Raw genomic sequence first — 13,753 nt, 5'->3', positions numbered from 1 at the left:
ACCTGAGATATCAGTGGAAAAACTGACTATTGACTAATCACTATGCAAATTAGGTTAATTATATGCATGGATTTTCATCCAAAACTAATCACATCTGTGCACAAGTCTAGACCATCATGGAACAAATTCATGTGTATATGTATGATATGATGTGTGTGAAGTTTGAATGAAATCGACCTAGGCATGTCTGAGATGCAGACGAGCAAAAATTATAAGTTCCTGTTCGAGCAGGGACTAAAAAATATTTTTTTTTGTTGAAAAGTGACAGAAATTGATTTTGGTGCTTGAAGGTGTAAATACTACAGGCATTCTCATGCATGAAATTTCTTCATCAAGACAATAACAATTATAATCAAGTAAATGATTAGCCTCTCCAGAGGGGGCTGTCTTTACAACCTCCAGTCTTGACATTACCAATTTGAGAGGCTAGTAGAGTTAGTGTTTGAATTGTGAAAAAAAACCACATACCTTTAGGAGGACTGCATTCCACAAGTTTTTCAACTCCATGTGCATTCTCATCTTTTGAATCAACAAGGTTAGTCTTTTTTAGACTATTTTCTTCTGTAGTTAATATTTCTAATTTTAAAGATGATTTCAACTGTTTTTCCAGCTCACCCATACTTTTCACAACTCTGACACTCAAATCTTCTGTATTTTTAATTGGTTGGTTTTCCTTCTCACTATCCACTCTAGTCCTTCCTTCATAACTTACAGATCTACTTGGCTCTGTATTACTGACATGGTTTTTAAGATATTCACGATTTCCGCTATTAAAACTTTCCCACTGCTTTGGTGAACTCTGTTGTAACTGTCTGCATTTATTCTGTTTTCCCTTTTCCTTTCTCTGTACAGTTTCCCAGCCATCTCCATCTTCAAGTTATAAAGACAGAAACTCAAAGTTAAACTCTGCTTGGGTGTGAATATACAGTATACAGTATATGTATATGTATGTTGTTTTATGAAAAGTATCTATAAAATGAAGATTCCTAATATAATAGTCAGTGAAGGAGCAATGGCATTAGCGATTAGAAAATGTTGCTTACACAACTTGAAATAAGACAAAATGCAGACTAGCTACTTATAAATTAGCTATTTAATTTGCATGGCCATAAAACTATTAACCATGTCTGTCTATTATCACAAGATACCTTTGTACTAAATTTGATCAAAATCCACTCAGAAGTTTTGAGTTTTTGCTTACACAGGCTGAAATGAGATAATTAATATGCAAATTAGTTACTTTATTTGCATGACCATGACCCCAAAACTAATCATCTCTGCACATTATTCAACGGTATGTACCAAATTTGATCAAAATCCGCTCAAAAGTTTTTGAGATTTTGCTCAGACAGACAGACAGACAGACCAAACTCATTACTCCCTTGTGTGCTTCTCGCACACACAAGCTATAAAATGTGAAAGATTAGGAGATATACTATTCCCCATAAAATGTACTCACCTTCCACCTCCTTGGCTATCTGGCCTTGGTTTCCTACGATCTCTTTGTCTTGAGTTTCCACTGATGACTTCACCGTGACTGATCCTTTAACTTTATCAGCCCAGCTTAAACCACCTGATTGTGAGTTGAATGAAACTCTACAAGAAAATTATCAAGAATATTACATTATTAGAAGCACCATTCAGTAGGCTGCAGCTCCTCATGACATGTGTCACATTTCAACGTTTGTTTAATTTCAATTTGGGATCATACACTGTACCTGATATACTTAAAGCCAGCACTAAAATAAACTGACCAGAAAAATTGCTATCTCCCTATCAATCTTCTTCGCAACACTGTAATTTTTCTAGCAACATTGCCAGCGATGATTGTTATGAAATTGCCTTTGATCGTGGAAAGTAAGACAACTCGTATTTTGATGCTATTATTGTCCCTGGCAATATTAACCCTTTGATGCTATTATTGTCCCTGGTAAAATTCATGTGCAACATTTTGCAAGTTTTTGTGTATAATTTGTTGTTGAAAATTTAGACCAAATTGTCGTAATTCAGTATTGGTTATAAGTTTTCATCAAAATTTTGAAATAATTATGTGTATGTGGGTTTAAAATTGGTGAATGGTGACTAAAAGTTGAAAAAGGTTGAAAAGGTCTCAGTGTTTGAAACAAAATTTTATGTGAACAAATAAAATTTCACTGTTTTTCAAATGTAGAAAAATTCAATAATTCACCATTTCCATATTTCAGGCTATTTTTATCACTCAAAATCTGATGTCATTTTGAATCCAAATCCATTAATTTCATTTGAAAATGTTTTCATCCACTCGCTGTTTGAATCCGAGTAGTGTCCATTGCACTCTAGCAATGCATATTTCTCAAGAAAATAGTAATGCCCAGAAGCATCGACTTGTTGGGATTGTAAGAGTCAAACAAATATTGCTGGCAATGTTCCTAGGAATATTGCAACACAGATAGCAGTTTTCACATTCAGTTTATAAGATACAGGCTGTAATAATTCATGTACATGTGACTAAGGGGTCCAGAACTTACCCTGGTTTGGTGGTGCCCTGTGAGGAGAAATTCAGACTTCTATTCACCGGACTAGGGGAACCTCTGTCTCCAGAGGAGCCAGCTACCAGGGATTTACCTGGTGAGGACTTCCTAACTTCCCACGCAAGAGAAGTTGGTCTACGATAAAGAAAAGCAGAGAGTTGACATGTGCTGGCTGTAGAAAATTGCTTGTACAGAAGCCTTTTTATACAATGTTAATGAATGTCTGATTTGTGATAAAGCCCTCAGATAAAGAAGAATCAGTAAGTTGCCCTGTCTTACTATACTGCACCAGTGCAAAACAAAGCAAAGGTGACTGGTAAAAATACATTGAGCATTGAGCACAAAGCAACCTTACACACCAGTGCATTGTAAGACAACAAAGAATAGTTATCGTTAAGACAAGTACTTATTTTGAGCATAGATTAATACTAATAGAACAAATGTGTCCTCATTGAGATTGTGAGGTTTTATGTTCAGATGGCACTGTTTGTAAGCCTTCAAAAAACACACCAGTAGGTAGAATGTCATAATTCTAGCAAAAGTTTATTTGGTATATTTCTTCTATGACTTCTTTATTATTTGTGGAGCACATACATAGACATAATTTCTGATTGACTATAAATTTGTTTGAAAAAATATGGACAAAAGTTGACTTTGGCAATGGGCCATTCCAGTTTATATCTGCACCCCCCCCCCCCCCTGTTGATGAGCTTGTGTGTTTACTTCATACAGGGTCTATATGTTTCATGGGTGTATAAGTCATACAAAGGTTTAATTTCCAAATCACCATTCACCATACAGTAATGGAAATCCAAAACTATAGTTCCTACTCGCGGTGTTGATGAGTTCCATTGTGCCACCATACAGAGTAGGATTTCCAAATATAACTCTTATATGCTAATTTACTAAGTTCAAAATTTTATATTTGACAATGGAAATCCAAACTAGTCCTGATTCACGGTATTGATGAGCTCATTCCAATTTTTTTACCATATACAGTCAGAATTCCAAGTTTTTCATACTGTTGGAAATCCAACCTCATCAACCGGTATGTGGTGAGATAAACTAGGCCATATTTTATTTAGTAGCCATAACTGCCTGGATTTCCAGGATTTTTTTTTCCATACTTGTCTGGATTTCCAGATTCTGTTTCTCCACATACAGTTGGAATTCCGGGGGATTTTTCCCATCATACATTGCTGGAAAATTTGACCTCATCAACAGGGGGGTGCAGATATAAACTGGAATGGCCCAATCACAGGGTTGAATATTTCCATGATTAAAAGTTGACTGGTTGTTAATATTAATGGCAAGAGATGTATGTACGTGTACCTCAAAAGCGTATCTAGGGCGAGTTGTGAGGGCACACAGAAGCCACAACACTAATGTGTGCATGTTGATTTAAGTGTACATGTTAGTTCTATGAAGGCTTGCAGATACCACACAAAACAAGTCTGCCTGTACTACAGATTCTTTTTTTTTTTAATACAACAGTAAAACTAGTTTTCAATGGGGGATATACGATATGAAGATGTTGAGAGACAGAACTTAGCCAAGAAGCTAAGCCCAGGTTTAAAGTTGTCTGTGCCCAATTCAACCGTTCATTTTTGTTTAATTATGCACAATATACAGGCTAAGAACGTATACCGTATTCAATTTAACTGCATTTTTTGCCTTAGGCGTACATGATAATAATAAATTTCCAATGTTTACAGGTCGTATTGCTTTAGAAGATCTGTTTCTATCGAAAGTAGCACATTTATAGCATCTTCAATTGAAGAATTGGTTGACTTGCTTTTCATCTTCATGCCGTCAGAATGTACATGAGGATCAACACACATCAGTGATGTGGTTTCTGCGTGTCCGCACAAAATCATCACAGTACCAGAGTTGAAAGTTGACCTAAAAAATGATCTACATGTAACTATGCACCCTATTATCTACATAGATTTGCACCTTTTACTGTAACTCAGTATGGAACTTGTATGTTGTGTTTTCATAAAACACAATGCAAAAGCACTATTTTATATTTAACCAAATTTTAAAAATACCCAATCATAACATATAAATGTGTCACTATGCACAAATTTAAAATATGGAATTTGAACAGATTCTGGATATTTTAGAATCATCCTAGAGAAGATTTGTACAGGCATTAGTTATGTCCTCTGAAAGGTCAGACATCCTGGTAGTTTTTGGTGAAAGAAATTTAGTATTATTTAATGAATATGTGTAATATTAGAAATTATTGCTGTAATAATACCACATTTGACCGACTTAGCACTATATCTGATTTAGCATTTATTGCCCAATTTTGTACAATTATATATTTGAGGTCAAGTCACACACCTCTTCTGAACATCCCAAATTTGAAAAGTCATGAAAGTCAACCCTTTAAAATCACTAAGGTCACTGAGTGCTAAGTCAGTTGTCAAATATGGTACCTGAAAAATACCAGGATGTGTGACCTTTAGAGGTCATGCTTAAACCATCATCGACCTGACACAGATATATTACAGAATGTGTTCCATTATGTCTTTCCTGTGGAAAGGACAAACTTGTGTTCCATGCTGTGCCACAGAAGACTACAGCGACATATAGCATGCATTGTCTGCACATCTAACTGAACCCTAAGCATGCAAATGCAAATGAAAAGCTGAACATTACAGACCGCAGAGATCTACTAGGCTCTGCAGGCCACCCAGAGCGTCTCGTTTTACTTGGTGAACTTTTACGCACTTCCCACACTAAACAGGTAGGTCTGGAGAAGGAGTATAGTTGTAAAGATACACATACACAATCAGTCAAGTAAAATATCACAAAGCAAGCAAGGCATGTACACATGGTAATAGGCACTAATAAGATACAACATTAACATGCTTGTGTCTTGATTTTTAAACTCATTTAAAGAGACCAGAATAACTCCCTATGTTGCTCAATATAAGTGCCACTGGATGTCTAAATATGTTTGTCATAGAATAAAGAAAAACATTCAAAGAATTGGTATAAAATAAGCTACACAGAATAATAATCATGCAGACCTTAATTCCTTGCAAGTCAGCAACAACTCTCTTAACTAGTGAGCATTTAACTAAAGTTATACGAGTGCAGAGAATACCACAATACTGCCACAGCACTTACATTAAAGCAAAGCAATTATACAGTGACACTATTCAGACTGCAAGAACTCCTCTGACCTCACAAATTTATTCATTGACTACCTCCAACAAACTGACACACAATGGCTATATCAACATAAGCGCAGGTCACAACACGCCATTACCGATGACACTTAGAGCGATATAATTCACCAGGTGTCATTCATATGATGTGAAAATCAATATAAGCATTTTATCGATTAAGTCCCAAGCTCCCAAACCATTGTAAATGTAGTAAACTCATAATATTGGCCATCAATGAATGCTATGAATAGCTATGTGTGTATAGGTTTTCTCCAATCCATCCTATCACAGGCTGTGTTACATCCATGAGTGTACGTTTCTATGACCTGTGCAATCTGATTGGTTGAAATGTGAACCAATCAGGTCAAGTGTTGTACAGAACTACTTTATGAAAGATAAAACCGAAAGTATTATGATGTATTGAGTTTAGGCATGGTATGTGCTATACTATAGTTATGTTAGATATCTCAGAAATTTTTTTTTCAAATATGAATGATGAATGGAGTCACTGAAAACATAAATATGATATATAACAATCCCACAAATTATTAACAGATTTAGAAATTTATGTGAACAAATTTAAAATGTAAGTGCAGATAACCAATGACACAATCAAGTTATTGGATGAAAGTAGTTTATAATTTTGAAAAGTAAAATATCCAGAAGAGCAAAAAGAGTGTGTCACAGCTACGTCTTTGTTCAATATAAAAAACAAAAATGGAAGTGCAAACCACTGACAAATAGATTATTTACTGGTTGTCGTATTGGAGATTCACAGTAGGTTATATTCTACTACACTATTCATGTAATGCAAATGACATCAAATGACCACAAGGTTCAAGAGTATGCATTCATACCATTCTTGGCTCTAGACTAAACTACTATTTCTGCAGGGGAGAGAGGGTATCATAAGGACAGCGCAGGTGGACAATATTTACCTATTCTCTGCATCAGCTTTTTCAAATGCAGTCTGTAAACGAATCCTTTCTATCAAGGAGTCAAAATCTCTGGTACAGTTTGTGAGCATCATAATCACCTCCTAGAGAATAAAAAAACAACAACACAGAAATAAATAAATAGATCTGAGCAGCAAATAGTGGTAATGGTTAACTGGTCACATGCACTTTTATTAGAAACACGCTTCCGATATAAACAACGAAATGTACATCATGTACATACCAGTCTAAAGAACAATAAACTTGATTATTGCATACCTTGCACTCCACAATACTCTCATCAACTTCACATGTCTGGTATATCTCATCCACAGCACGTTCCAAATTATCAAATAAGAATGCCCAGTATCTGGCACGTAGGTCTATCTTTTTAGCCGGTTTGACCGGTGAGCCTGGTTTGACCACTGCTCTACTTCTTCCACTTGCACTATCTCTGGATGACTTGGTAGCTTTCCTCTGTGTTCCAAGTGATGTGGTTCGGCTTCTTGGTTTGAATTTACGCGGTGATCTTGATTTAGCTAAAAAAAATTGGTTTATTAAATTTAATAAATTTTTATATTATGAGAGGTGTATCTATGGTCAAGCATACAGTTGATGTATTTTTTGGTTTACATGTGCTTCTAGAGATGCGCTTCTAATAGAGCTAATACAGTTAGCTATCAAATTTAAATCTTAATAAAACCTTTATTATTTATTACAAGTTGAAATCTTTACCAACCACTGCTGTTTTGCATAACAATAGGCAATTTGCATATCATTGGGATGAACACTGCATAGTTCTAGTAAAATTAATGAACAGGAATACTAATAAAAAAGATAAAAGCTGCAAATCTGTTTATATCATCTTGTGACAGTTCTGAACGTAAATTGGCAGACATGAATATTACAAGTTATACAGATAACTTTCTGCTCTGCGATTAGAAAGACTGATTACAATTTTCATTATTACAATCATTCAAACATTCAATCACCATCATCTGAGGGAAAACAAATGATGTTGTGACAATGTACAGCAGATCATGAGTTATTGCTGATCAGCGAGTGCTATTTGTTGTCAAACAATCACATAGTAGTTTGAAAATAAAAACAAATGTCGTCATGAGGTATCGTCCAATACCAGCATATGATGACCACTTTCTATGTTCACTACTTTAATTACCATAATTAAACACCAATCAGAAACCTAATCCTTATCCTGTACTGTACGTAAAATCTCAATATGTAAAATACTAACCTTGTCCATCACTGTCGTCACTATCTTCAAACGGTACATTCCACACAACCAGATTCCGAGCTATTCTACCTTCTTTTTCAACTAATGTCCGTACTTTGTCATAACTGTTGGTACGTTGAAAATTACTCTGGAATTGAAAAAAATTGAAAAAAAACAATATTAGAATTTAACATTTCAAGGAAAATATAAATATCAGGAATAATAATGATATGTATGTCTTAAAGTGTGGTGGTCATCATGACGATCACTGCCATTTAACTCAGCACAGCCATTTGCCAAAACAGTAAATAAATTAAAGTAGTACATGTAAATATGGATGAAGTTTTGGAGAGAGTTCCTTTTCCCAACCCCTAATTGTAACTCTAATCTACGCCCCCAATTAAATTGTATATGCCCCATCTAGATAACTATAGATAATAATATTTATTCGCCATAGATTTTAAATATTACAGAAAAATCAATAACTAAGCAGCTAAAGTAAATAAATACAAGTAAATTATGAAAATATAAATGGTAATAATAATATAAGTTTCAATAGGGAAACAGAAATAGCACAAAATGACTAGTCAAGTCTATTGCCCTAAGATATATTGGAAAACATTTATGAAAGTATATGGTGAGGACATTATAAAAGTATATGGTGAGGACATTATAAAAGTATATGGTGAGGACATTATAAAAGTATATGGTGAGGACATTATAAAAGTATTTGGTTAGGACATTATAAAAGTATATGGTAAGGACATTATAAAAGTATTTGGTTAGGACATTATAAAAGTATATAGTAAGGACATTATAAAAGTATATGGTGAAGACATTATAAAAGTATATGGTGAGGACATTATAAAAGTATATGGTGAGGACATTATAAAAGTATTTGGTTAGGACATTATAAAAGTATATGGTAAGGACAATATAAAAGTATATGGTGAAGACATTATAAAAGTATATGGTGAAGACATAAAAGTATATGGTGAGGACATTATAAAAGTATATGGTGAGGACATTATAAAAGTATATGGTGAAGACATTATAAAAGTATATGGTGAGGACATTATACAAGTATATGGTGAGGACATTATAAAAGTATATGGTGAGGTCATTATAAAAGTATATGGTGACATTATACAAGTATATGGTGAGGACATTATAAAAGTATATGGTGAGGTCATTATAAAAGTATATGGTGAGGTCATTATAAAAGTATATGGTGAAGACATTATAAAAGACTATTTGAGAAATGAATGATAGAAAAGCAACAGAGATTAATGAAACTTTATAAGACAGAGTTTTACAGAATGAATAAATAAACAAATAAATATACCAGAATATCTAGAATGAGTATGTTTTAAATCATAATACAAACTAATGTAGAGTCAGAGCTAATCATCAGAAATCATGTGTTCAGTTATTAAATATTTGTTAAAGCTTTTTTGATTGTAATTTTTTTTTAATGTGATGGTAACTTATTCCAAAGTGTAGTTCCCTGGTAGTCAATAGATGATTGTCCCAAGCTAGTTTGTTTTCTAGGAAGCGAAAAATTATTTGAAAATCTAGTGTTATAGTTGTGTTCTGGGAAAGAGAAATAGTCACACACATTACGAGGGATTCTATTAGAGTGCAGATCATGGATAAATGTGCATAGTTGGTATTAACTACTGCCATACTGCCACATAATTTTTTACAACTGATACTGATTATTTTAAAAATTTGCAATGTTTATACATTGTACTTGAACTCCTTCAGATAGCAAACAAATAATTTGGATCAGTCACACGATATCATCGCCATTTAAGATTTTTCCCAAAACTGGTGCTTTAACTGATCATTTGGATGTCAGGCATGTAGCATACATTGTATATGACCATAGCTTCTTGTGAGAAAAATCAGTGGGTAAATATACTTGGCATATTAAGCCTTTAAACTTTGACTTTGGTGTGGTGACGTAAAAAAAAAAAAAATTTTTGTTAGAATTTTAGTTTGAACCTGAGCGCTATTGGGTTTGACTTCCAGGTAAAAATCACATTACATACCTCCATATTAGGCAACAAATCAAGATGAGAAACTATTGCTAGTGTACCGGTACTGGGTCCTAGTATCCCATGGAAACCATGATAAACTGACTGTACTCATTGTCAGTTATTCTGGGATGACCATTGACCTATTGATTGGTTCCTTTCATGTACTAGCAGTTATGTCACTGGCAAGGTTTAGTCATGCAAAATTACAGTACATACAATATACCGGTATCTTGAGCCTTTCACTCAGTCTGCCAACAGGAGTGTTTCACATCTACAGTATTTATCTGAAACATCGTCTACTGCGAAAGATTGTCCATGGGTGATTATTTAGCACCTTGGTAATATTTTGGTGCAGCAAAAACAAATAAATATTACAAAAACTAATGCAGTAGTAAAAATAATATTTTTTTCAAATCAGCATTCGTAGGTTTAACGAGATTGTAGAATGTTTGCAAAACTGCCAAAAAATAAAACTGTGACATTCAAGTTACGCCCAAAATTGACATTCAAAAAACTAAGTACTCCTGTTTCATAACCCAAAAATATATAAATGCCAAGTTTGTTGTTTAATAATTTAGACAAAATCAGAAATTCAAAATTACTGAGCACTTCATCGATCTGTCAAGCAGCTACCCAATCAAAGATGTTAAATTCATGCATTCATATATAGTAGCAATGAACTTACAACAACATGGTACCAAGCTGAGAGCTTCCTAATTTCATCTACATTTACTGAGGAAATGTGACTATCTATATGTATTGCTTAAAAGCACTTTTTGTCCTTGCCACATGCCTGTAGTTAAGTTTATATCATGAGTAAAGAAAATGATTGATTCGTTGAAATTGTCACTGGTACAATGTGTTGCGATCTCCTATTGAAATCACCAGAGATGTACAGTAATACATACATTATGGGATGTCACATTTTAAAACATGTTTTTAATTATTTTCAAGCTATGTTTTGCATAAAAATGCATGCTTTTTTGAACACAATGAATTGATATGATACATTAAATAATTAGTATTTTTAAATGAATTAGGTGCATAAATTATTTTTTACATTATCAAGTGTAGATCAAAATAATATATGAAACAAGCAGCCTCTCGGCTGAGATAGCTCAGCTGTTAGCAATGCACATTTCAATTAAAGAACAGAAGATATCATTAGAAAATGAACAATATGCATAGTATCAATGCAATAGGACTTGCTGTTTTCAACAAGAATTCAAAAATATCATTTTTGACCATAAATGATTGTGGTTTTTAACAAGAAGAAAATATCACTTTTTACCAAAAATGACAAAAATATTCATCAAAATTAGAGAATTGAAGATATCATTACAAAATGAACAAATCTGAGAGAGATCCACATGTAGTACCTATATATGTAATATTAAAGCAATTGGACTTGCGGTTTTTAACAAGATGTCGAAAATATCACTTTTTACCAAAAATGACAAAAATATTCACCAAAATTAGAGAATTGAAGATATCATTACAAAATGAACAAATCTGAGAGAGATCCACATGTAGTACCTATATATGTAATATTAAAGCAATTGGACTTGCGGTTTTTAACAAGATGTCGAAAATATCACTTTTTACCAAAAATGACAAAAATATTCACCAAAATTAGAGAATTGAAGATATGATCATGAAGTGAACAAATCTGAGAGAGGTCTACCCAAGGTACATATACACCAAGTATCAAAGCATTCAGACTTGTAGTTTTCAAGAAGAAGTTGAAAATGTAAAACATTGACACGGACGACGGACACCGGACAATCACTCATATGATAAGCTCTGCTCGACAAAGTCGATAGCGGAGCTAAAAAGCAGGCGTGTGTTGATGCTGGGCTGTATAAACAATGTTAAGAAAAAAATGCTAAAACGGTTTGGGTAATTTCCCAAATAATGACCTAATATTTCAAACATTGCCCAGCGTGATCTTTCAGAAAAGACAGTAGGATCCATAGGCATAATGCTTTTACAACTTTGGACTATATCTGCAATAAAGTGTCTTTATAATATCTATTAAAAATTCAATTTGATCACATATAAATTGATGGTCCTACTGCCATCAGTTAGTAACTGAAATTGTAACCCTGACTTGCCATGATATCATCTAACATATATGTAAGTGACCTACAGCATTAAAAAGTGATCTCTGTAGTTTTTATTAGTGACCTTGAAATACTTGAATAAAATGGTTATCCAGTTTTTATGAGCTTGGAATACAGTTAGCTATTAATTAAGCTTATACTCTTCCAGCAACACCTATAATGGGATAAGTCTTGTGAAATGTAACTAAATCTGAGTGGAATGAGCGGTATACGTGCCTGGATACTTTACTAGAAGGAAGAACTATAAAGGTTCAATAAACTGAATGTACAAATATAGTTTAAGGGCCATGTGACTGGACAGATACCACCTTACATGACACCCACAGTAGGTCCTACAAGTGACCTTGAATGGGTTTGGCAGACAGAATAGTGCTGACAACACGGTAAACAAATTCAATTTTGTACATGACTGCTGAGGCAAGTATTCAGTACACAACATGCAATACATTCAAATAATGTAAACAATACTAAGTCAATGACTGTTGCTAAGGCTTGAAGTCAAATGAATCAAGTTATATTTTCATTTAATATTTTTATGCTTTATTACTTATAACTATAACTACGAATGTACTTCTACTAACAACAACAACAAAAAATCAATTTCTCCTTTTTTCAATATACATGTACCATGCATGTGGAATAGAAATAAACAATTATGAATACTAGTACTATACTACACACTTGCCTTTGACTTCAAGAAAAGAATTGTTTCAAAATATATACATGTATACATCTAATCAAAGTGATGACCTATTTGTTTGGATGTGGTAAAAACACAGTTTTGGCTGTAGACATAAAACTACAGAACTCACCATGACTTCTCAGTAACTGTGACCACACTCGCTTGTTCACAAATGCATTTCTTTCTACGTAAGATAATTACTGGCCGATGGCCAACATAGTTTGCGGAAAGCATCGACTGAGCATCAGCTGATTCAAATGTTATGAGCTAGTATATACCAGCTGTATTGAGGTCAGATCAGAAAATAGCCATCTGACGTCAGTGTCTAACATGACAATGTTTAGGTCGTGTGATCGACAGACATGTCATGCTTGCACGGACAGATCCGTTGTAGTTGATCGTGATACGGGCAATATCATTTATTTGTATAGGATTAGAAATTAACCGAAAATGTGTTGCTTATCAAACTGCTCATGAACAAAATGTAAATAAACAGCGGCAAATACGAATTCCGCCGGCTGATCAAGGTGACAAACACGTCTAGGTAAACCTCTCGTTCATGATCCGTTAAACAATGTGAAGACGAATACTATTTACTGGGTCAAGTTTGAGGCAAGAAGCGCGGGTCATTTGACTTGTGTTCGATATTTTTAGTTGACCAGCCACGCTGATTTTGTACCATGACAACGAAAAGAATGCACATGTAACAACACCATATTCATACAACACATTCTTACCTTATAATTCGACGAACTGGGGGATATTTTCGTCCTACTACTGGCAGAGTTCGTCCCGATTACAGTTTCTCTATCGTTTTTCCTGTTGTCACTAGTGCTATTCGGCCTGCATTTCCCCGCTGAATTCACTCGGCGTTTTCGCTGATCACTCATTATAACACACCGCTACAACGTAGAAATTAAAACCATAATGTAGTTCTCTTGATATTGAGTACTGAAAAATATTTCACCTGTGTTACCTTTCAACCTTACGGCAAATCCAAAGGTATGAATCACTAAGTGCCTGACAATAAACATAACATGGCGGA

General features: G+C 34.1%; 1 protein-coding gene across 4 annotated transcripts in view; it reads right to left on the bottom strand.

The window, feature by feature from the left end:
- Positions 1–13,753, bottom strand: part of LOC100368258 (S phase cyclin A-associated protein in the endoplasmic reticulum-like) — a 78,974-nt gene extending 65,221 nt beyond the window's left edge. The window contains exons 1-8 of one of the 4 annotated variants that reach the window (XM_085506891.1): positions 13,446–13,753; positions 7,883–8,009; positions 6,907–7,166; positions 6,631–6,731; positions 5,182–5,271; positions 2,508–2,645; positions 1,460–1,596; positions 469–870 (exon numbers count right to left, since the gene is read on the bottom strand). In XM_085506891.1, coding sequence (XP_085363017.1) covers positions 469–870; positions 1,460–1,596; positions 2,508–2,645; positions 5,182–5,271; positions 6,631–6,731; positions 6,907–7,166; positions 7,883–8,009; positions 13,446–13,598 — 1,408 coding nt within the window. In that variant the 5' untranslated portion in view covers positions 13,599–13,753. Of the gene's footprint in view, positions 1–468; positions 871–1,459; positions 1,597–2,507; positions 2,646–5,181; positions 5,272–6,630; positions 6,732–6,906; positions 7,167–7,882; positions 8,010–12,838; positions 12,980–13,445 lie in introns of those variants that run through there. The other 3 variants (XM_085506892.1, XM_078011589.2, XM_085506893.1) reach the window with 3 other exon arrangements.

Source organism: Saccoglossus kowalevskii, chromosome 13 (genome assembly GCF_978046115.1).
Source record: "Saccoglossus kowalevskii chromosome 13, keSacKowa6.1, whole genome shotgun sequence".
NCBI lineage: Eukaryota > Metazoa > Hemichordata > Enteropneusta > Harrimaniidae > Saccoglossus > Saccoglossus kowalevskii.
This window is presented reverse-complemented; position numbering and strand designations above follow the sequence as displayed.